Source organism: Trachypithecus francoisi, unplaced genomic scaffold (assembly GCF_009764315.1).
Source record: "Trachypithecus francoisi isolate TF-2019V2 unplaced genomic scaffold, Tfra_2.0 Lachesis_group5, whole genome shotgun sequence".
Classification (NCBI taxonomy): domain Eukaryota; kingdom Metazoa; phylum Chordata; class Mammalia; order Primates; family Cercopithecidae; genus Trachypithecus; species Trachypithecus francoisi.
This window is the reverse complement of record NW_022681470.1, coordinates 97,058,691-97,083,552: the sequence shown is the minus strand read 5'-3', so window position 1 is coordinate 97,083,552 and position 24,862 is coordinate 97,058,691. Positions and strand designations below refer to the sequence as shown.

General features: G+C 42.8%; 1 protein-coding gene, 1 long non-coding RNA gene and 1 other non-coding gene across 5 annotated transcripts in view; 1 reads left to right on the top strand and 2 right to left on the bottom strand.

The window, feature by feature from the left end:
* The window catches only part of MRPL9 (mitochondrial ribosomal protein L9), a 40,790-nt gene extending 16,388 nt beyond the window's left edge, over positions 1-24,402 (bottom strand). For 2 of the 3 annotated variants that reach the window (XM_033199145.1, XM_033199144.1), the window contains exons 1-6: positions 23,575-24,402; positions 23,237-23,393; positions 22,625-22,749; positions 22,359-22,409; positions 21,713-21,814; positions 21,090-21,173 (exon numbers count right to left, since the gene is read on the bottom strand). In XM_033199145.1, the coding sequence (XP_033055036.1) occupies positions 21,090-21,173; positions 21,713-21,814; positions 22,359-22,409; positions 22,625-22,749; positions 23,237-23,393; positions 23,575-23,727 (672 nt within the window). In that variant the 5' untranslated portion in view covers positions 23,728-24,402. Of the gene's footprint in view, positions 1-19,936; positions 20,464-21,089; positions 21,174-21,712; positions 21,815-22,358; positions 22,410-22,624; positions 22,750-23,236; positions 23,394-23,574 lie in introns of those variants that run through there. The other variant, XM_033199146.1, reaches the window with a different exon arrangement.
* Positions 5,916-6,019, bottom strand: LOC117076978. The gene has a single exon (XR_004434585.1). It is a non-coding gene; the product is annotated as a U6 spliceosomal RNA (small nuclear RNA).
* LOC117076106 lies at positions 15,072-19,931 on the top strand. Its single transcript, XR_004434234.1, has 3 exons — positions 15,072-15,197; positions 17,538-17,626; positions 19,861-19,931. It is a non-coding gene; the product is annotated as an uncharacterized LOC117076106 (long non-coding RNA).
* Positions 24,403-24,862: the final 460 nt, after the last annotated feature.

Here is a 24,862-nt window from a genome sequence, read left to right as displayed (position 1 = left end):
TCTGACCAGCAGAGAACTTTGGTGATCATTAATAGAGCATGGCTTCCTGAGGACAAGATAGATGGCACTCAACAAAGATATTGTTCAATGCATTAAAAAACAAACAAACAAACAACAACAAAGAGATTAAGGATGGATGATTAGGAGGTGGAGGGCAGCCACCCTGATAAAAAGTTACAATTCCTTACTGTTTCTGCACCCACCCAGCTTAAAAAAAATTCATCTTTATTGAGGTACAATTTACCTACATTAAAATTCACCCATTTTAAATATATACTTTAATGAGTTTTACAGATATGTACAGTTGTTCAGCCATTAACACAAGATATGCAACATTTCCATCATGCCCCCAAATTTCCTTGTGGCCAGTGGTGCGCTGGATCCCACTTATGCCACCTTGTGAGATCCAGCTGTTAACTAGCCTCTCTTCTCTACTAAATGGTCAGTCATGTCACATCGGTAACTTGAAATTGGCAATGGAGGAGTATTTACACCATGGAAATCAGCAAATGCTACAAACCAGGGCTCCCTCTCCACCAAGAGCCAGTTGTTAAACATTTCCCGGGACACCACTGCTCATTCCTCTCTGCAGTCAATTCCCATCCACAGCTCTGGCCCCTAGCAACCACTGATAAATTGCCACTGTGGTCTTGCTTTTTAAAGAATTTCACATAAATGGAATCATATAGCATGTAGTCTTTTGTGTTCAACTTCTTTCATTACACTTTTAGGTTTATCACTGTTGCACATATTATTTATTTGTTCCTTTCTCTTATTGGGTAGTATTCCATTGTTTTTACAGCAGCGACAGATGTTTGGATTGTTTCCATTTGGGGACTATTATGAATAAAACTCCTATGAACTTTAACATATCATTAGTAACTTTTCATTTCTTTTTGGTAAATATCTGGGAATAGGATTGCTGTGTTAAATGGTAAGTATATGTTTTAACTTTGTAAGGAACTGCCAAACTCTTTTCCAAAGTTCCTACCCCATTCTGCATTGCTACCAGCAATGTATGACCAGTTTATCTGCATTTTTAGCAGGATTTGGTGCTGTTGCTTTTTTTTATTTCAGCCATTCTGATAGGTGTGTAGTAACATATTGTGGTTTTAATTTACATTTCTCTGATAGCTAATCATGTTGAGCATCTTTTCATATGCTTGAATAGTCTTTTGGGTGAAATATATATTCATGTTTTTTGCCCATTTTCTAAGTGGATTGTTTGTGGGGTTTTCTTTGTTTGTTTTGTTTCTTTGATAGGGGTTCACTCTGTTGCACAGGCTGGAGTGCAGTGGCATGATCACAGCTCACTATAACCTGGAACTCCTGGGCTCAAGTGTTCCTCCTTTCTCAGTCTCCCACGTAGCTGGGTCTACAGGTGTGCACTGCCACACCTGGCTAATTTTTAAATTTTTTGTAGAGATGGGGTCTCCTTATGTTATCCAGGCTGTTCTCCAACTCCTAGCCTCAAGTGATCCTCCTACCTTGGCCTCCCAAAGTGCTGGAATTACAGGCAGTTTTTTTTGTTTTGTTTTGTTTTGTTTTTACTGTTGAGTTTGAGGGTTTTTCTTTTTTAAACATACTGAAGATACTGGTGCTTTGTTAGATATGTGATTTGCAAATATTTTCTCCCAGTACCTGTCTTTTCACCCTCTTCATATGGGCTTTCCAAGAGCAAAAGTTTTTAATTTTGATAAGGTCTAAAAATCTCAATTTTTCTTTTCATGAATTGTGCTTTCGGTATCATGTCTAAGTACTCTTTGTCTAATCCTAGAATTTGAAAGTGTTCTTCTATTTTAAAAATAAGTTTTACAGTTTTACATGTTACATTTAAGTATTTAACCATTTTGAGTTAATTTTTGTAGAAAATATTAGAGTTAGATTGAGTTTCATTTTTTGCCTATGGCTGTCCAGTTGCTACAACATCACGTGTTGGAAAGGCTAGCTTTCCTCCAGTGAACTGATTTTTTTAAAAATTGAATTGAGGTAGTACCTTTTGATTGAATTGAGGTAGTACCTTTGTACTACCTCAGCACTACGTTGAATATAAAAACATTCAGACTTTCACCATTAAGTGTAATGTTAACTGTAAGCTTTTTATAGGTACTCTTTGTCAAGTTAAGGAAGTGTCTCTGTATTCTTATTTTTCTGAGAGTTGTTTTTTTCTTTAAATCACAAATGGGTGTTATTTTGTCAAATGAGTCTTCTGCATCACTTGATTTGATCTTGTGATTTTCTTCTTTAGAGTTTTAATCTGATGGATTACATTGATTGATTTTTGAATATTGAACCAGTCCTGCATCTTTGGAATAAGATGGGTGTGGTGTGTAATGCTTTTTATACATTACTGATATCTATTTACTGATATTTTGTTAACGCTTTTTGCCTCTATACTCATGAGAGATTTTGGTTTGTACTTATTTTATACTGTCTTGTCTTTTTCCCCCTCAGGGTAATACTGGCTTCATAAATGAAGCAGGAAGTGTTCTTTCCTCCTCTATTTCTATTATGTAGAATTGGTGTTAATTCTTCTTTAGACATTTGGTAGAATTCTCTAGTGAAACTATCTGGGACTGGAGATTTCCTTTCCTAGGGAGTGGGAGAAGTTTTAAATTATGAATTTAATTTCCTTAATAGTTACAGAGCTATTTAAATTATATATTTTATATTGGGTTCATTGTGGTATTTGTGTTTTTCGGTTTGGTCCATTTTGTGTAAGTTGTCAATTTCTGCGTCTAGATCCGTGGTATTCCCTTATCCTTTTGATGTTTATAGTGACAGGTTGTTTCCTTCCTGATATTGGTAATTTGTATCTTTTTGTTTTTTATCAGTTTTGCTGGTGGCCTGCCAATTTTAATAATTTTTTTCCAAAGAAAGTTATTTGTGTTATTGATTTTGTTCACTGATTTTTAAAAAATAAATCTCATTGATTTCCTGGGTTTTTTTGTTTGTTTGTTTGTTTGTTTGTTTTTGGTATCTTCATTATTCCTTGCTCATGCTTGCTTTGGGTTTCGTTTGCTCGTCTTTTTCTAAGTTCTTGAGGTGAGAATTTAGATTATTGATGTTGGACTTTTTGATTTTCCTAATGTTTACATTTAACGCTATATTTTTTCCCTCAGCACTGCTTTAGCTGTGTGACAGAAATTTTGATATGTTGTGTTTTCATTTTTATTCAGTTCAATGTATTTCTTTTTCTTTTTTTTTTTTTTTGAGACAGAGTGTCCCTCTGTGGCCCAGGCTGGAGTGCAGTGGCCAGATCTCAGCTCACTGCAACCTCTGCCTCCTGGGTTCACGCCATTCTCCTGCCTCAGCCTCCCGAGTAGCTGGGACTACAGGCGCCCGCCACGTGGCCCGGCTAGTTTTTTGTATTTTTTAGTAGAGACGGAGTTTCACCGGTTAGCCAGGATGGTCTCGATCGCCTGACCTCGTGATCCGCCCGTCTCGGCCTCCCAAAGTGCTGGGATTACAGGCTTGAGCCACCGCGCCCAGCCCCCAATGTATTTCAAAACTCTTTTTTTTCCTTAAATCATCCAGTGGAATTCCTGGGTTTATGCAATCCTCTTGTCTCAGCCACCTGAGAAGCTGAGACTTCAGGCTTGCGCCTTTGCACTCGGGCATTCAAGATATTTTTTAAAAATTTCCTTGAAACTCCCTCTTTGACCCATGGGTTTTTACGAAATGTATTGTTTGACTTCTAAGTATCTGAAAATTTTCCTCCTATCTTCTTTATTTTATTTTATTTATTTATTTATTTTTTGAGACGGAGTCTCGCTCTGTCACCCAGGCTGGAGTGCAGTGGCCGGATCTCAGCTCACTGCAAGCTCCGCCTCCCGGGCTCACGCCATTCTCCTGCCTCAGCCTCCCGAGTAGCTGGGACTACAGGCGCCTGCCACCTCGCCCGGCTAGTTTTTTGTAGTTTTTAGTAGAGACGGGGTTTCACCGTGTTAGCCAGGATGGTCTTGATCTCCTGACCTCGTGATCCGCCCGTCTAGGCCTCCCAAAGTGCTAGGATTACAGGCTTGAGCCACCGCGCCCGGCCTTTCTTTATTTTTGAGATGGAGTTTCGCTCACTCTTGTCGCCCAGGCTGGAGTGCAATGGCGTGATCTTGGCTCACTGCAACCTCCACCTCCCGGGTTCAAGCAATTCCTGCCTCAGCCTCCCGAGTAGCTGGGATTACAGGTGCCCACCACACACCCGGCTAATTTCTGTATTTCTTTTTTTTTTTTTTTTTTTTTTTTTTGAGACGGAGTCTCGCTCTGTCGCCCAGACTGGAGTGCAGTGGCCGGATCTCAGCTCACTGCAAGCTCCGCCTCCCGGGTTTACGCCATTCTCCTGCCTCAGCCTCCCGAGTAGCTGGGACTACAGGCGCCCGCCACCTCGCCGGCTAGTTTTTTGTATTTTTAGTATAGACGGGGTTTCACCGTGTTAGCCAGGATGGTCTCGAACTCCTGACCTCGTGATCCGCCCGTCTCGGCCTCCCAAAGTGCTGGGATTACAGGCTTGAGCCACCGCGCCCGGCCTAATTTCTGTATTTCATTAGAGATGGGGTTTCACCGTGTTGGCCAGGCTGGTCTTGAACTCCTGGCCTCAGGTGATCTACCTGCCTTGGCCTCCTGAAGCCCTGGGATTACAGGTGTGAGCCACTGCTCCTGGCCCCCATGTCTTTCTATTATTAATTTGATTCCATAGTTGTCAGAGAACATATTGTGTAGTGCAATCCTTTTTAATTTGTACAGATTTGTTGCATGGTCTGGGATACAGTCCACCTTGGTGTATGTTCTGTGAGAGCATTCAAAAATGTGTACCCTGCTGTTGTTGGGTGTAGTGTTCTATGTAATGTCAATTAGGTCTTGTTGGTTTGATGATATTGTTGAGTTCTTCCGTATAGTTGCTGATTTTCTGTCTAGTTGTTCTATTCATTGTTGATAGAGGGGTGCTGATGTTTCCAAATATAATTGTGGATTTGTCTATGTCTGTTTTGAGTTCCATTAGTTTTTGCCTCACACATTTTTCAGCTCCTTTGTTTGGTGCATTTAGGATTATTATGTCTTATCGGTGGATTGACCCTTTTTATCACTATATGATGATCCTTTTTGTCTCTGATAATTTTCTTTGCTTTGAAGTCTGCTTTATCTGTATAGCCGCTTTTGCTTTCCTTTCGTTAATGTTTGTCTTTTTTCGAGACAGAGTCTCACTCCATCACCTAAACTGGACTGCAGTGGCACCATCGTGGCTCACTGCAACCTTGGCCTCGTGGGTTCAAGTGATTCTTGTGCTTCGGTCTCCTGAGTGGCTGGGATTACAGGTGCCCACCACCATGTCTAGCTAATTTTTGTGTTTTTTTAGTGGAGACGAGGTTTCACTATGTTGGCCAGGCTGGTCTTGAACTCCTAACCTCAAGTAATCTGCCTGCCCTGGACTCCCAAAGTGCTGGGATTACAGGTGTAAGCCACCATGTGTGGATTTTTTTTGACAGAGTCTCATTCTGTCACCCAGGGTGGAGTCCAGTGGCACAATCTCGGGTCACTGCAATCTCTGCCTCTGAGGTTTAAGTGATTCTCCTGCTTCAGCCTCCTGAGTAGCCTGGATTACAGGTGCCTGCCACCAAGCCCAGCTAATTTGGTTAATGTCTGCATGACATAACTTTCCCCATCCTTTTACTTTCAGCCTGCCTATATCATTATATTTAAAGTAAGTTTCCTGTGGAGAGTACATAGTTTGGGTCATGCTTTTTAATTCATTCTACTAATCTTTATGTAGTTATTGGTATGTTAGGGCTTAAGTCTGCCAATTTTTGTTTTTGTTTGTTTTTTTCTGATTTTCGTTTCTTTGTTTTCTTTTCCCTACCTCCTAAAGATTACTTGAACATTTTTTAGAATTCTATTTTGATTCATCTATGGCATTTAAAAAAAAATATATGGAGCCCTTCACAAATTTGCATGTTATCCTTACACAAAGGCCATGCTAATCTCTCTATCCTTCCAATTTTAATATATGTGCTGCTGAAGTGAGCACTTTCTGCAGTGTTTTTGAGTATATTTGCATAGCTTTCTTATTGATTGTTCTAGGTATTATATTATATATACACATAACTTATTACAGCCTACTGTTGTCATTATTTTACCAGTATGAGTGAAGTATGGAAACCCTACCTCTCTTTGTCCCTGTTCCCTCTCTAATTTATAATTTCTAAAAACATTCCCTCTATATACCTTTAGAATAAAATCAGACAGTGTTGTAATTTTTGCTTCAACTGTCAAATACAGTTTAGAAAATTCGATAGAAGAAAAGTCTATTGATTTTACCCATATTTTTTGCTAACTGTATCTTCTTCCTAATGTTCCAAGATTTCTTTTTTCATTGTTTCCTTTCCATTTAGAGAATCTCCTTCAGCCACTTTTAGAGTAGGTCTACTGGTGACAAACTCTTTTTGTTTTCCTAAGAAAACTTCCGATAATATCTTAGTTTCCTCTTCATTCCTGGAGGATTTTTCTTTCTGTGTATAGAATTCTATTTCTTTCTGGGTATAGAATTCTGAATTGACTGCTATTTTCCTTCAGCCCTTGAAAAATGCTGTACCAATTCCTTCTGACCTCCATGATTTCTGATGAGAAATCCATTGTCATTGAATTGTTTGTTTCCTTATAGTGACATTTTCAAGATATTTTTTCTTTGTCTGATTTCAGAAGTTTAATTTTAACATGCTTGGCACAGATTATTTAGGTTTATCTTGGTTGCGGTTTCCTCAGCATTTTTTCTTTTTCTTTTTCTTTTTTCTTTTTCTTTTTTTTTTTTTTTTGAGACAGAGTCTCACTCTGTGAGGCTAGAGTGCAGTGGTGTGATTAAAGCTTACTGCAGCCTTGACCTCCTGGGCTCCAATGATCCTCTCACAGCTGGGACCACAGGTGCATGCCACCGTACCTGGCTAATTTTGTGTGTGTGTGGTTTTTTTTTTTTTTTTTTTTGAGGCAGAGTCTCACTCTGTCGTCGGGGCTGGAGTGCAGTGGCCAGATCTCAGCTCACTGCAAGCTCCGCCTCCCGGGTTTACGCCATTCTCCTGCCTCAGCCTCCCGAGTAGCTGGGACTACAGGCGCCCGCCACCTCGCCCAGCTAGTTTTTGTAATTTTAGTAGAGACGGGGTTTCACCGTGGTTTGGTTTTTTTAAGAGATGGGGTTTTAGCATGTTTCCTGGGCTGGTCTTGAACTCCTGGCCTCAAGCAGTCTGCCTTCCTCTGTCTCCCAAAGTGCTGAGATTACAGCCATGAACCACTGTACAGAGCCTTCCTCATCTTTTTTGAATCACTATGTATTTGAATCACTATGTTTATATCTCCTGACAAACTTGGGAAGTTCTCAGTCATTATTTCTTGGTGTACTTTTTCAGCCCTGCCTTCTTTTGTTTCTTCTTCTGGGACTCCAGCGACAGGAGCCACAGCAGCATTAGATCTCTTGTTAGTCTCTCAGGTCCCTGGGGCTCTATTCATTTTCTCACTCTATTTTCTCTGTTGTTCAGATAGAGTAGTTTCTATTGTTTTACTGTATGCTGATTCTTCCCTTTGTTCTCTTTATTCTGCCACTGAGCCTATCCGCTGAGCTTTTCTATTTGGTTATTGTATTTTATAGTTTTAATATTTCTATTTGGTTCTTCCTTATACCTTCTATTTCTTTGCTGAAGTTGTATATTTTTAACTTTTTTTCAAGTGTGTTCAGAACTGCTTCTTGAAGCATTTCTATCATAGCTGCTTTAAAATCTTTGTCAGATATTCTAATATAGCTACCATCTCAGTGTTGACATCTACTATATTTTTTCATTCAGTTTGAGATCTGTACATTTGTGTATTATGTTATAAGACTTTGGATCTTAATTTAAAACTTTTATTTTAACTGACTTTGTCTGTCACTGCTTTGGCATGAGAGGGGGTGTCATTTCATTGCTGCCAGGTGAAGGGAGAAGTTCAGATTTCCCTCTGTACCTCTGTTGACACTCAAGCGGGACAGGTCTCCTCCTTACTGCTGGATAAGGCTGCTTGTTCCAGCCCCACGTGGTCTCTCCTGATACTGTGGTAGAGGTGGCCTCATTACCTCTGGGTGATGGTTAAGGTCCTGACTCTACTAGGCCTCCTCTGATATCAACCGAGCAGGAAAGCAGAGGGGTACCTCATTTCTGCCAGATGGATTTCCAGGTTCCCCACTGACACCATGGTCTTTATTGCCACCACGCACACAGAGAGGAGGGCTCATTACTGGCTGACTGGGACAAAAGTCCCAGTTCCCTACTTGGCCTTGTGTGACACCACTCTAGTGAGGGTATTGGGGTGGCCTGTTACAACCTTGAGAGAGTGGAAGTCTAGGTTTCCCATTTAGTTTTGGCATGGGTTGGGGTAGGGCCACTGGAGTCGAGTTCTCTGGAGAAACAGAACCAATGGAATATATGTATAAATTGGCTCATGTGATTATGGAGGCTGAGAAATCCCATGATCTGCCATCTGCAAACTAGAGCCCCAGAAAAGTCCGTGGTGTAATGTCAGTCTGAGTCTGAAAGCCTGAGAACCAAGGGAGCCAGCGGTGTAAATTCCAGTCCAAGAGCAAGAGAAGATTGATGTCCCAGCTCAAGTAGGCAGGTAGGAAGCAAAACAGGGACATTTGTCCTTCCTTTGCCTTTCTGTTCTATTCAGGCCCTCAACAGATTGGATGACGTCACTCACACTGGGGAGAGTAATCTGCTTTACTGAGTCCATGGATTCAAAAGCTAATCTCATCCAGAAACACCTCAGAGACCACCCAGAATAAAGTTTAATCTAGGCACCCTGTAGTATGGCTAAAAGTTCCTGTCTTACAGACTGCTCCTTGCCTTTGGCTAGCAGAAACAGGCTTTTGTTGGAGCTTTTCTTTTTCTTTTTGGTCTGTGCCTATTGGCATTTCCTGGTTGCTGGTTTCTTCAGCTCCAAGTGTTGAATAAATGAAGCTGAAAGAAAACTCGGAGAACTCACCACTGTGGTATTTCTTGGGTCTTGAGGTTTCTATCCAGTCTGCTTTCTTTTCTCCACCTTTCAAAGTCTTCTTATGTTTAATAAATAATTTCCAGGGTTTATGGTTGTTCGAGGAGTGGTGAAAATACATTACTCCATCCTCCCAGAGGCGGAAGTTCCATCCAGTGTATTTTCCATTTCAGATATATTTTTCATCTCAAGAAGTTCCATTTTGGTCTTTTAAGAATACCTTCCATTTCTCTCATTATATTTGTTTTTCTTTACATTATTTAACAAACAGATTAAATATGTTCACTTTAAGTTTAATTCAGTATGATACTGTTAACCTTTACAAAAAGACAACTAGGAAAATGGCTAAATATTTATTTCTAGAACCCCTAATTTCACATATTTTTAAGTTCAGAACTAAAATGCTATGTCTCCTCTGAGGCCCTAGTGAAATTAATAGTATAAACTCCTTTTTTGAACTTTTTCTCCTGACTTGGTCTGTTTTTATTTTTTTAATTGACAAATAAAACTTGTATGTGTTTGTAGGGTACAACATGATGTTTTGATATATGTATACATTGTGGAATGGCTAAACCTAGCTAATTAACACATATATTACCTCATGTATTTTTTGTGTGGTAAGAGCACATGAAATCTATTTTCTTTTTCTTTTTTTTTTGAGATGGAATTTTGCTCTTGTTGCCCAGGCTGGAGTGTAATGGCACAATCTCAGCTCACCGCAACCTCTACCTCCCGGGTTCAAGTGATTCTCCTGCCTCAGACTCCCCAGTAGCTGGGATTACAGGCACGCGCCACCATGCCCAGCTATTTTTTGTATTTTTAGTAGAGATGGGGTTTTACCATATTGGCCAGGCTGGTCTCAAACTCCTGACCTCATGATCCACCCGCCTTGGCCTCCCAAAGTGTTGGGATTACAGGCGTGAGCCACAGCGCCTGGACATAAAATCTATTTTCTTAGCAATTTTCAAGCATGCAATAGATTATTAACTATAGTCTTTATGTTGTACAATAGATCACTTGAACTTATTCCTTCTAACTGAAATTTTATATTATTTGACCAACACTTAGGTTGATTTCATATCTTGGCTGTTGTGAACAGTGCTGCAATGAACATGGGAGTGCAGACACCTCTGTGACATAATGATTTTGTTTCCTGCAGGTATATACCCAGAAGTGAGATTGAGATTGATGGATCATATAGTACTTCTATTTTTTGTTTTCTGTTTTTTTTTGTTTTTACTTTTTTCTTTTTAGTACCACAGAAAAGTCTTCAATGGTAGTTAGAGTTTTGATTTTTAAAGAAATTACCATTTTCCATAATGGCTGTACTAATTGAAAATCCCAACAGTGGACCAGGGTTCTCTCTTCTCCATATTCTTACAAACACTTGTTATCTTTTGTCTATTAGTAGCCATTCTAACAGATGTGAGGTGATATTTCATTATGGCTTTAATTGAGCATTTTTTCATATACTTGTTGGTCATTTCTTCATTTGAGAAATGTCCCTTTGCCTTTTTTTTTTTTTTTTTGAGACTGAGTCTCACTCTATTGCCCAGGCTGGAGTGCAGTGTTGGGATCTCACCTCACTGCAACCTCTGCCTCCTGGGTTCAAGCAATTCTCCTGTCTCAGCCTCCCCAGTAGCTGGGATTACAGGTGTGTACCACCACATCTGGCTAATTTTTGTATTTTTGGTAGAGACGGGGTTTCATCATGTTGGCCAGGCTGGTCTCAAACTCCTGACTTCAAGTGATCTGCCTGCCTTGGCCTCCCAAAGTGCTGGGATTACAGGTGTGAGCTTCTGCACCCGGCCCTTTGCCCATTTTTAAAATTAGGTCATTTGCTTTCTTGCTATTGAATTGTTAGAGTTCCTTATATATTTTGGATATTAACCCTTTGTCAAATGTATGGTTTGTAGATATTTTCTCCCACTGGGTAGGTTGTCTCTTTACTCTGTTGATTTTTTGCTTTGCTGTGCAGAGGCTTTTTATTTTGATGCAATTCTGTTTGTCTACTTTTGATTTTGTTGCCTGTGCTTTTGGGCTCATATCTAAAAAATCGTTTTTCAGACCAATGTCATGGAGCTTTCCCCCTATGTTTTCTTCTGGTAGTTTTATTGTTTCTAGTCTTACATGTAAGTCTTTACCCCATTTTGAGTTGATATTTACATATGGTGTGAAATAAGGGTCTACTTTCATTTCCTTTATTTCATTCTTAAGAACATGAAGGCCAGGTGCAGTGGCTCACACCTGTAATCCCAGCGCTTTGGGAGGCCGAAAAAATCAGCCGGGCATGGTGGCCGGCACCTGTAATCCCAGCCACTGGGGAGGCTAAAGCAGGAGAATCACTTGAACCGGGGAGGTGGAGTGAGCTGGGATCACACCACTGCACTCCAGCCTGGGCAACAAGAGTGAAACTCCATCTCAAAAAAAAAAAAAAAAAAAAAGCATATTTATATCTCTTTTAATGTCCTGTCTACTAATTCTACCATTTCTGACATTTCTGGGACTGTTTCTTTTGGTTCTGGGTAACATTTTCCTATCTACTTTTATAATCCTTTTTTTTTTTTTAATAGACAGGGTCTTACTGTGTTGCCCAGGCTAAAGTTCAGTGGCTCTTCTTGGGTGTGATCGTAGTGTATTACAGCCTCAAACTCCTGGCCTCAAGTGATCCTCCTGCCTCAGCCTCCTGAGTAGCTGGGACTACAGGTACATGCCACCACATCCAGTACAATAATATTAAATTGAATGTCAGACCTTGGGAATTTGATTTTGTTCAGTGCTAGGTTTTGTTGCATTTCTCTAATGAGTGTTGGACTTGGTTCTGCCATGCTTGGTATCAGTTCGATCATCAGTGCTTGCTTTCAAGCTTTGCATGGTGGCTCCAGAGTAACCTTTATTCTAGTGTTCACTACTGAGTCCTTTTAAAGTCTCTATATGATGCCCCACGTATTATAGGATCTATTCATATGGGCTGTCAGGAACATAAACAAAATATTCCCAATCCTGTGTAAGTTCTGAGAATTGTTTGGCCTTTCATTTTCTGTTGTTGTTGTTGTTGTTGTTTTTAACCCCCTGCCTTGTGGAATTTTACCTCATTAACGTACATATCAGTATTCAGCCAAAGTTTTGAGGTCTGGGACCTCTTGGCAGATCTCCAAAGCTCTCTCTATATCATTCCCTCGTCTCTAGTGTTTTCCCTTTTAATCTTTCTTTTCTTTTTTTCTTTCTTTCTTTTTTGTTTTTTTTTTTTAATTAATTAATTAATTAATTAATTTTTTTGATATGGAGTTTTGTTCTTGTTGCCCAGGTCAGAGTGCAATGGTGCGATCTCGGCTGACCACAACCTCTGCCTCCTGGGTTCAAGCGATTCTCCTGTCCCGTCTCCTGAATAGTTGGGATTACAGGCATGCGCCACCATACCCAGCTAATTTTGTATTTTTAGTAGAGATGGGGTTTCTCCATGTTGGTCAGGCCAGTCTTGAACTCTCGACCTCAGGTGATCCGCCTGCCTCGGCCTCCCAAAATGCTGGGATTATAGATGTGAGCCACCATGCCTGGCCTTCCCTCTTAATTTCTAGCCAACGCATTCTCCACCAACTCTAATCTGTTTTCTCCACTCAATGAGACTGCTGGCTCTATTGGGGCTCCCCTCTCTGCACTGCTCCTAACAGTGTAGTGCAGGAAACTGCCTCTAGGCACTAAGCTGAGGCAATCATGTGACTCACCTTGTTTCCCTTTTGTCAGTTAAAATTCTGCACTACCGGCTTTCCATTGTCTATAAATATTTCTTTCATAATTTTATCTGGTTTCATAGTTGTATAGTGGGAAGGCAATTTCTGTAGCTGTACTTCCTTTACTTCCTTCTTGGGAGAAGTGAAAGTCTTCTTGGGCCAATTTTTCAGGTGGAAACAATTTACTAAAAAGCTATGTCTCTAGTAGAAAGGACCCTGAGACACCATGACAAGTATATAAGGTAGTAATTTTCCCAGTCCTAACCCACAGGGACTTAAGATCTTTTATTTTCATAACACACATGAGAGAAAGAGGACTATGCAAACATTTAAAGCACTGTTGGAGAGTCCATTGACATTGACGCCTTAGGATCTGAAGCTCCACTCTGTTAGAGTGGCAGGGTGTGGAGGGTAGGTAATAATTGTATTCCAGCTCCAGGTCTGACTCTCAGTAGGTCTATCAGGTTTACACTCACCTAGTGGTTATTTCATGAGTCCTTAATGGACAGTTGGAATAGACATATTTGACAGTTGGCAGAACCACCAGGTTGTTTTTTTGGTGTATGATGTAGGAAATATCATAGTGAGGAAGACCAACATGAAGTGCCTGGAACTGCCTCCACCATTCCAGACCAATATAATAAATAAAAATTACCTACATCAGTGCCCCGCTTGAAGACCTAAAGCATGCAGAGGTGGTGGTGCCCATCATATTGCCATTTAATTCACTAGTCTGGCAACTGCTAAAACCAGACAGATCCTGGAGAATGAGTATGGATTACTGCAATCTTAATCAACAAATAATGCTAATTCTATCTGCTGTTGCAAATGTGGTATGTTTGCTGGAAAAGATTAACACAGCCTACATGGTATATATTGATCTGGACAATGCACCCTTTTTCATCCCTGTAAAAAGGAAGATCATAAAAGCTTGCTTTCACTGAGATGAGCAATAATATACAATTTACAGTTTTGCCTCTGGACTGTGTAAACTCTCCTGCCTCTGTCATAATATAGTCTGAAGGGACCTGGACCATTCGGACATTCCATAGGACATCCCATTACTGCACTGATGACATCATGGTAATTGCACAGGATGAACCTGAAATGATGCCTATATCAGAGGCCTTGGTAGGATAAATCTTCTTCAAATAGTACTGCAAGAACCCTACAAATATTCAGGATTTTGCCAGATCAGTGAAGTTTTTAAAAGGCCAGTGGTCTGAAGCATACCAGGACATTCCCTCCAAAGATGATAAGGAGAAATTTTGCATCTCATGTTTCTCACCACTAAAAAGCACAATGCCTTGCAAATGTCTTGGGGTCTGTTGCTAGCATATTCCACACTTGGGAATGTTGCTCTGACCCAAATATCAGGTGACACAAAAGGCTGCCAATTTTGAGTGGGTCCCAGAGCAGGAAAAAGCTCTGTAACAGGTCAAGACTGTGGTACAAATGGCCCTGCTGCTTGGCTCACAAGACACCATATTATATTAGAGGTGTCAGTGGTGAGAAAAGATCATATACTGTTAGTGATAAATCCCAATAGTAAGTCACACACCCCCTATAGTGCTGGAGCAATGCCATGCCATCTGAAACAGAGCATTATACACCTTTCAAAAGAGAGCTCCTGGAAGGCTACTGAGTCCTAGTTGAGACAATGTGCTTGCCTATGGGATGGTAAGTGATGATGTATTATAACCTGGGTTCTGTCAAACCCACAAGTCATAAGGCTGGGTGGGTCTACCAGTCATCCTTCATAAAATGAAAGTGGTATATGAAGAATTGGGCACAAGCAGGCCTGGAAAGCAAAAGTGAGCTACATAAGCAGGTGCCCAGATCCCCTGTCACCCACCACTGATGCACTGGTGGTTCTTTCTCAGTTTACATCTGCAGCCACATTGGTCGGCGATCCCTCATGACATGATGACAGAAGAGGAAAAAGGCTGAGCTTGGTTAATGTACAGGTTGTCTCAGTAGGTGAAAGTAAGCTGGAAATACACTGTGGCTGCACTATGGCCCCACTTAGAGATGGCCTGTGTACCTGCCAGAAGTAAGAATATATATAGATGCATGGGCCTGGAAGACAAACTGGAAGATTAAAAACGAGGAAGTGTGGGGAAAAGGCACATAATTACCTGAGAATGGGTGTACAGTGTATGATTTTTGTATTGCAGGATTTTTCCCATCAGATAACATCCACCACAGAAAAGGCACCAACCAAGCAGATGGAATGACTTAGCCAAATAATGTTAACCAGGCTTTGTTGCTGGCACCCCAATGCTGGCAAAGTGATCATATGAATGGAGGAGCCACGGTGGAGCTAATGCAAGTGTTCAACGTCATGGACTCATCAAGTCTGATCTAACTACTGCATCAGTGAATGTCCAGCTTGCCAGCAACAGAGACCAACACTTAGCCTGATGTCACCATTCCTCAAGGAAACCATTAAGCCACTTGGTGGTAAGTTGATTACACTGGATCCTTGCTACCTTGGAAGGAGAAGTGTTCTATATTGAAGGGGCATTGATGTATACTATGGGTATCGGTTTGCCTTTCCTGCCTGCACAGCCTCGGTCAGCAACACCATCCAAAGGTTTACAAAATTTTGATCCATTGACCTGAAATCTTGTGTAGCATTGCATCAAACCAAGAGACCCACTTGATAGCAAGGAGGTAGAATGCTGGGTACATGATGGTGGGATCGGCTTTAATCACATACCATACTATGCAGAAGCTGCTCCCTGATAGAGTGCTTTCTTGTGGGAAGGCAAGAACCCCAACAGAGGAAGCCATGGCAGAAGAACATAAATTGTGAAGATTTCATGGACATTTGTCCATTTGTCACTTCCTCAATCAATACTCTTGTGATTTCCTATGCCTGTCTTTATTTTAATCTCTTAATCCTGTCATCTTCATAAGCTGAGGATATATGTTGCCTCAGGACCCTGTGACGACTGCACAAATTGTTTGTAAAACACGTGTGTTTAAACAATATGAAATCTGGGCACCTTGAAATAAGAACAGGATAACAGTGATGTTAAGGGAACAAGGGAGATAACCATCAGATCTGACTGCCTGAGAGCTGGGAGAACACAGCCATATTTCTCTTCTTACAAAAGTGAATAGGAGAAATATTGCTGAATTCTTTTTCTCAGCAAGGAACAGCCCTGAGAAAGAGAGTATGTTCCTAGGGCGAGGTCTCTAAAATGGCCACTCTGGGAATGTCTGTCTTATACGGTTGCAGATAAGGGATGAAATAAGCCCCAGTTTCTCGTGGCACTACCAGGCCTATTAGGATGAGAAAATTCCTGCCTAGTAAATTTTAGTCAGACCGGTTGTCTGCTCTCAAACCCTGTCTCCTGATAAGATGTTATCAATGACAATGCATGCCCAAAACTTCATTGGCAATTTTAATTTCACCCTGGTGCTCTGCCCCCATTTGCCTTGTGATATTTTATTGCCTTGTGAAGCATGTGATCTATTCATGTGAAGCATGAATAGACCCACACCCTATTCATACACTCCCTCCCCTTTGAAAATCAATAATAAAAACTTGCTGGTTTTATGGCTCAGGGGGCATCATGGAAAATGCCAACATGTGATGTCTCCCCCAGACACCCAGCTTAAAATTTCTCTCTTTTGCACTCTTTCCCTTTATTTCTCAGACTGGCCTACACTTAGGGAAATAGAAAAGAACCTACGTTGAATTATCAGGGGTAGTTCCCCCAATAGTGCTTGTTAAAAGCACAGCTAAGGCACCAGATTGGAGATGATACCCTGTAAGGAGGAGGCATCATCCTTCATGATGCAGTACATACCCGAGACCGACTGCCATTGAATAGTGTATCCTTAAGGAAAATATATGGCTCTGGGGAACAAAGGGTGGGTGTAGGAGCAGCCCACCATTATCATCACTCCCAGTGATCCAATTGGAGAAACTGTGCCTTCTATCCCAACTCTGGTCTCTAAGGGTTTAGAAGTCCTGGTTCCCAGAAGGGGAATATTTGCACCAGTGGACACACTGAGTCTCACTAAACTTTAAGCTATGGCAGGCACCAGATTACTCCAACTCACTACCAAGAGACAAGAAGGCAAGGAAAGGAGTCATTATTAGGAGGTGGGGCTGCTATTACACAGTGGGGACAGGGAAGAATATATTTGGCACCCAGATCATCCACTTGAGTATGTTTCTCCTTGCCCAATTTTGATGATAAATGAACAAGTGCAGTCATAGCCTGAGAAGGGCATGACAGCCAGGTACTTCATCTGGTAACCCACATGAACCAGAGGTACAAGTCTCAGGGAGTTGGGGAAAGATCAACAATGGATAGTAGAGAAGGGAGGTGAATGCCAGTTGCAAACTCAAGCTACAGCAGCAGAGGTTGTGGCCTGTCCCAGACCTTCCTCTTTTAAGTTTCCCCAGAAAGAGATCCATCAGAATCCTGAAGAAACCATTCCAGAACTAATGAAACAAATCAGTCTGAGCAGTGCAAGGGGTGGACTGCAGTGTTGACTGTGGTGTGCTGCCCATATTTTCCCCTTCAGGACTGAAGCTGCTAAGAATGCTGACAGCTGTTACCTGTGCCCCATTCGGGGACTGCCTTTGGCTGTCAGCCAACTCACTCAAGATCATACCCCTTTCCTGGTCAAGTAGGGAGATAAGGTCCAGCCTACTTGTCCTACTGGGGCATCCTGCAGAGCCATCCTAGTTTGAGTTCCTGGTTGACTGAGGCATTTGTTAAGACTGCATCAGCTCGATTTCTCCCTCTACCCAATACTACTGCCTTTACTCCCCAACAGGTGTTGATGCAGATGACTCCTCCCAATAAACTTCCTGCACATGAATCTCCAACACAGAGTGTTTTTGCCAAGAACGCAACCTGTGGCAGGTATTTAAATGCTTTTTAAGGTTAGCTGTATTAAATGTGTGTTTGTTGCTCAACTTCAGAGAGCTTCATGATGGTCACGTTGAGAGATGCTGTGTTTAATGAGCCTACCATTTCAAGGACAATAGGAATGGGGATCATTGAAATGGCAAATTTCAGTGGGCTTGGGGCTCATGACGAGGCTGCAGGTCCTCCCCAAACCTTAGGAGCATGTACAGGATGGCAGAACTCTGTGCTTCAGTTTGGGGGTTAATTCTGGGTGTTCCCAACACACTAGGGATTAACTGGGGTATGGAAGTGTATGCATCTGCTTCAATCTAGATTAGCGCTTCCTAAATGCTGGGGTCTCTGCAAGTTAATGGAGACTCAAACCTTTCAGGAAGTTGTTAAATCCAAAACTGAGTGTGCCTACCAAAAGCAGTCAACCATCTTTCAAAACAAGAGGATCCTGCTGGGAGATACTGGCGATGAGAAGTTCCTATAGGACCATAAGATCAGTCTGCGGCTGGGCATGGTGGCTCATGCCTGTAATTCTAGCACTTTGGAAGGCTGAGGTGGGTGGATCACCTGAGGTCAGAGTTCAATACCAGCCTGACCAATATGGTGAGACCCCGTCTCCACTAAAAATATACAAAATTAGCAGGGTGTGGTGGCAGGCGCCTGTAATCCCAGCTATTCGGGAGGCTGAGGCAGGAGAATCACTTGAACTCGGGAGGTGGAGATTACAGTGAGCTGAGATTGTGCCATTGCAGCCTGGGCAACGAGAGCAAAACTCCCGTCTCTAAAAAAAGAAAAAAAAATCAGTTTTGGCGTCAATATACCTATATAGGCCGAGGGCACCTATATTTACACTGATAGCCCCTTCATTGGTAATGTCTCCATCTGAGGGTGGATCCTGTCTGCATGGTGACTAAGATAAAAGATGCAAAAGATTAACATCATCCACCAAGATTATTTCCACTACATGTATAAGTACAGTTGCTTCAAGAAGCACAAGACCATGTTCATGCACCCATCCCCTTGCATCAGGGATGTCCAGATCAGCAACATCATCATGGTTGGGTAAGCACCAGCATGAGCAAGATGGTGCACTTAACATGCTCATGGTCCCCAGTGCCACCAAGAAGCAATTCCAGTTCTGAGTCTGGATGCCTGCCTACTCCCTAACGTGAAATAATGTTATTTTCCCATTAAAAAAAAAAACGTGGGGGGGGGAGAAATGCTAAATTTCAGATAGTGCCAGTGCCAGACTTGAGTTATAGAGCTCTGTCAAGTATGAAGTTGGCTATAGTTATCAGTGCAACTATTGATGACAGACTTTCTCATTAGCTGAGAAGGGATGAAAGTGAATGGAAGTGCTTAACTGACTCAGAGTGGTAGGTGAGCTCAAATAGGAAAGAAACTAACGTCTGGTATAGTATGGATAGCAAAGGAGTCAATGATCCCATTTACTACCCTAAACTGAATGACCTCACATTGTATTTGAGTGACCTTGGCACAATCCACCTGAAAATGAATGTTCTTTTTTCTACTAATGAAACTCTGAACTTACAGAAAACTATTTACTTTCAGGCCAGACGTGGTGGCTCATGCCTGTAATCCCAGCACTTTGGGAGGCTGAGGCGGGTGGATCATGAGGTCAGGAGTTTAAGACCAGCCTGGTCAATATGGTGAAACCCTGTCTCTAGTAAAAATAAAAAAAATTAGCTGGGTGCTGTGGCACATGCCTGTAGTCCCAGCTACTTGGGAGGCTGAGGCAGGAGAATCACTTGAACCTGGAAGGTTGCAGTGAGCGGAGATCATGCCACTGCACTCCAGCCTGGGTGACAAAGCGAGACTCTGTCTCAAAAAAAAAAAAGAAAACTATCTACTTTCCTTATCTCCCATCAAGACATCCATTCATCCATTCCAGAGTTACCTCACGACTAGCTCCCTATCTTAATCTTGGTCTAGGAAATTAAGGTAACTTCTTTTTCAGAATTTCGGGAGCTGGTTTAAGGAACAAGGTTCCCTTTTAAAGCTTCTTTCATCCCAGCTTTCCAACAATTAGCCTTAGGCCTTATTCAGGTCTTAGAGAAGTAGAATCCATTGTGCTTATTCACACTGACGACTACATCAATATATCTAAGAAGAGTAAGTGTTAAGACCAAACACATCATCAACTTGTTCAGCACAATTTGTTCATACCACAGTAACTGTGGGATGCGGTCTAAGATACTCTCTTCTTTCCTTTGTAGCAGCAAACCTCTGTGGCTCAAGGAAGTATCTCAGTTGGATGTCCTGTCCCGTCTACTCAAGACCAGTAAACAACACTTAAAAAGAACATAATCTCTTTATGTCTGCTTGGGATACAAATGTTCAGTTTGGATGATGAGAATGTGGCAAGTACTGAAGACAATGACTGGCTCTTCTGTTTGTCCCAATAAACTCCAATGGAGGAAGAAGCTAAACAGGTTTTGGATGGTTTCAGTCTATTGTATCTAGCTTATCAAATCTACAGCCTGGTACTTCTGGAACAAGACTGCCCCAGTGACGATAGTTAAAGATGGCGAAAATGAAGAATTCAACATGCATACGCAGTGCAGTCTGATGTCTTCAGATGTTCTCTAAAATTCTGTATTTGGTCAGAACTGGGAGTGAGATCAAGGTGCTTGCCCATTTCTGCTCCACTGCTTCTGATTCTGCTTTGCTGTCTTGGAGGGAGAGATTTAGAACTGGGGGCTGGTGGGGGCCATGCTCTTGGCAGTTTGTTGGGCTAACCAGTACTTATACCTTTTGGTCTTGGGCTTCTCAAAGTTCACCACAGACATAGGCACTCTTATAGTATCAAGCCCATTCACCTGCACACAAAACAATGAGAATTCTCAGAGATCAGTCAGGTAGGTAAGATTTAACACTACTTAATCCCAGCTTTTCACCCTGACTTTTCTCCCAGTCAGAAAAAGGAGAGCTAGGGCTGGGCACAGTGGCTCATGCCTGTAATCCCAGCACTTTGGGAGGCTGAGGCAGATGGATCACCTGAGGTCAGGAGTTTGAGGCCAGCCTGGCCAACATGGGGAAACCCTGTCTCTACTAAAATACAAAAATAAGCCGGATATGGTGGCATATGCTTGTAATCCCAGCTACTAGAGGGGCTGAGGCAGAAGGATCGCTTGAACCTGGGAGGTAGAGGTTGCAGCAAGCTGAGATCATGCCACTGCATTCTAGCCTGGGCAACAGAGTGAGACTCCATCTCAAAAAAAAAAAAAAAAAAAAAAAGAGAAAAAGAAAAAAGAGAGAGCCAGGTGCTAGGTGCGGTGGCTAGCTACCTGGGAGGCTGAGGTGGGAGGATCACTTGAACCCAGGAGTTTGAATCCAGCCTGGGCAATGAAACAAAACCCTGTCTTGGGAAAAAAAAGGAAAAAAAGGAAAAAGGGGGTGAAAAAGGAGAAAGAAAAGAAGAAAAGAAAGTATGCAAAATACTCACCGTCACCTCACACCAATACTCGCCCCACCGTGTGATAGGCTCTTCTGGTAACTTTAATGTATGTGGGGCAACCACAACACCAAGCTGGAAAAAAAAAAAAAAAAAAATCTCAGCTCAAATGAACTGTTTTTGTGACTGCCACTCTAGGTAACCTCATAAAGAGGGTTACAGGATTTCCTGCACAGGGATGAATAAAACTGGGGTGTCTACTCTGGCTGATTCCATGGGAGAGAAGGGCATACACCTTCATAGACGGTAGTAGAGAAATTCAATTCTGATTTCTCAGAAAGGGAGGTAGATTCACAGAGAAACAGGGCTTGAGGCCAAAACCACTTCATCCACAAAAGTAACAATTCTCCAGTAAGTCACAAATCCCCAGCATTTCCCTAGGTAGACAGGAAACAAATGGAAACCATCACCTTTTCCTACCAATCTTCAAATTCTACGTGACCATCCTCAGTCCTTAGCCATTTCCTTCCCATACTCCTGCAAACCAACCAAGAATACTTTCCCTAACTACAGCTGGGTGATCACACCCCTCCCTAACAAAGGGGTCAATCTCAGGCCTCCTTCCCAGAGGCAGCTTCCACCTCAGGGGTAGAGTGGTTTCTGGGAACACTCACATTCTTGAAGAAGTGGCGGGCAACTATTTCAGGGTTCAGCTCCCATTTGACATTGTTCTTCATTCCTACCTCCAGGCGACAGCTTTTTAGAAATTTCACTGTCTGAAAAGAATTATGAGGTGGAGTCAAAGGAGAGGGAACATGGTCACAAGGTATGCAAGCCAAGCACGATGGCTCACGCCTGAAATCCCAGCACTTTGGGAGGCCAAGGTGGGTGGATCACTTCAGGCCAGGAGTTTGAGACCAGCATGGCCAACATGGCGAAACCCGCTTCTACCAAAAATACAAAAATTAGCTAGGTGTGGTGGCGGGCGCCTGTACTGATTATCTTCTCATGTGTCTATGTTCTCTCCAACTTGTACATAAATATCCTTGAAGGTGGAGGCCTCATCTCAGACTATTCCATGGGTTCCCTGATTCCCAGATTGGGACGTCCCTTGGTACTTTAGGGCACTTCACCCAACACATCAGGGATCTCCCAAGAGGTCTCCATACCGGTTTTGTGGGGCAGCCACAACACTTCCCCTTCCTCCCACTCTGGGATCTGCCTGCAATCATGAGACCTCAAGGGAATCAGGGAGACTCTCAGGGTGAGGTTGTTAAGTCTTGTAAGTGACCAATAAATACTTTTTACGTTTCTACTCACCGCTTCACCTGCCTTGGTCTGGATCTTCTCTAATTTTCCTTCTTGTCTCAGCTAGAAAAGAAAGTTAAAGACGAAAAGCAGTAAGAGAAAAATAAGCCCATGTTAAATAGCATCAAACTATTCTCATGCTGGGCATTGGCTGGGCTTCTGGATTCCTGTTCTTCTAGTTCCTATTTCATTTTTAAGTTAAATATCAAAGGGAAGGAAGCTGCTAGAGAAAAGAAGTTTTATCTCTCCAAGTCTCTCTGTCCTTCCTTTGAGCTCACCGATTTCTCCTCTTCAAACAGCTTCTTGTTTTCAGGGGATGCATACACAGCCAGTCCCTGAGGAAGGAGTTGATTCCGGCCCAAAGATTTCTTCACTGACACCAGGTCACCCCGGACTCCAATATCTGTCAATGAGAACAGAGAGAGGATTAGAACCATCTAGGAGTCCCTAAAGAAAAAATGATCAAAGAGAGAAGCACCTCTTACTTTCTCACAGTACTTATTTTTCCTAAAAGAAATGCTAATTCATATTCACTAGGAACAAGATTTAAGAGACTGCTAATTAGTTTCTTTACGACTTGATGTATAAATTTCATATCCCCTGTATACAGGGAGGAGTTGTCCCATGAGAGGATTTCAGTATCTGTGGCACAAATTGTGAGGCTCCTCTCCCCACACACTGTTAAGGATGTTGCTGTCTTTATGTTTTAATTTTCAATGCTGGAGGCCAATGTCACAATCACAATAGTTTTCATGGCTTGCTCTTCTCACATATAGAGCTGATTATTTCCACAAAGAAAAAACAAGGCAAACAGTTGAGGGGGACGGGCAGGAAAAAGCTGATGCCAAATCGGACCAGCCTGAGAGGAGGTGCCTCGGCCCGGGCCTTACTCTCCACCGACTGCGTGAGGATGAGCTCCAGGTTTTCCTTGGGCCCATGCTTCGTGTCCTCCACCAGCTTATAGACGCGATGTCGCCGGTGCAGGCGCGGCTTCCGGCCCTCCCCGGCCAGCGGTACCTTCCACCAGCGCTCCACGATGACAGTGCCCTGGCGGCCAGGAAAGCGACGGTGAGCTAGTCTCCACAAGGAACACCGTCTCCCTCCACCACGGCCGCCAGCCCCTCAAGGAAAGCCCGCCACCCCCACATCGGCCCCCTCCAGGTCCCAGTGAGCCTCCAGGAACAATACTCGAGCGTTATCTACCCCCTACCCCAGACTCGGCCCTCACCCGATTTTGAGAGAGGCTGAAGTCGCGCGCCAGGCCAGGGGAGTTCCCTTCATGTCGCGGCCGCAGTAGCTCCTGGATACCTCCCCGCAGCAACCGCTCAGTGCCCGCCCGTAGCAGAGCTCTGCCCGGAGCCGTGACCACGAGCGCCGCCATGTTCGCAGGCACAGAATGAGACCTGAGGGAGGACCCCGGCGTCGGGCGGCAGGAAAGGCCCCCGCCAGGGCTGCCTGCGGCGCGCCGGGGCGGCTTTGGTCTGAGCTGAGCTGAGCTGGTGGATGGGGAGCCTGCTGGGGGACAGATGGCAGTGCGGCTTGCCTATTTTTTCTTTTTGGCAGAGGGGAGGGACGCCCAGAATTACTAACTGATAATGGAATGAGTGTTAGGTGGACTGACGCCGGAAAAGACGCTCTTCCTCTGGAAAGTGTGGGCTTTGCTTTAGCTCTAGTTGTTGGGGTAACTTTTAATTCTGACGTTTTGTGATGACTGGATACTGACGGGAGAATGAATGATGCTTTCACTTTTCCTTACTTCAAATCTACCTAAAAGTAGTAAAGGATGGGATCCCTTGGAAAACTGCCAGCTCCAGGAGGAGCCTAACCCTTAATCATTACACTGCAGTATTTAAGCTAATAAAGGAGAATTCTAAATCACAAGCTATCTAAGCCATAGACAAAAAGCAACTATGGTAGGGCCCCGACAGTTCCCTCTGGGGAGGGTCTCAGTACTGGATAGAAGACCATAAAAACTAGATGAAGGAAGGTCCGTTTGGCAGAGATTATGGAAAGACTGGCCCTTAAACATACTGACCAGTCCTCCTTCCTGCTAAATACACTTTTCGTGGCCTTCGGGACACCAGTCTTCTTCAGTCTCCTCTGCTAATTTCTCCTTTTCTCCCCGCTTCTTAGAATGCCCCCGGGACTCCGTCTTTAAACCTTTACTTTTCTCAGTATACAGTCACTGTTGATCTCATTCAGTCTCGTGGCTTACAATACCATTTATATGCCAGTGTCTCCCAAATTTCTAGTTCCATCCTAGACATCTCCCAAACTCGTCTCAAATATTCAACGGTTATTCGTCATTTTCCTCTTATGTATCTAAAGGACACCTCAAAGTTAACTGTCCTAATTTATTTATGCCCCCCCGCCCCCAAAACTGCCCCATTTGCAGCCTTTCTCCTCTCAGTTGACAGAAATTCCATTCTTTCCATTCTAACTCTTTTCCCTCATACTGCATCAGGAAATCCTGTGGGTTCTACCTCTAAATGACAGATAGTCCCTGGCTTGGATTT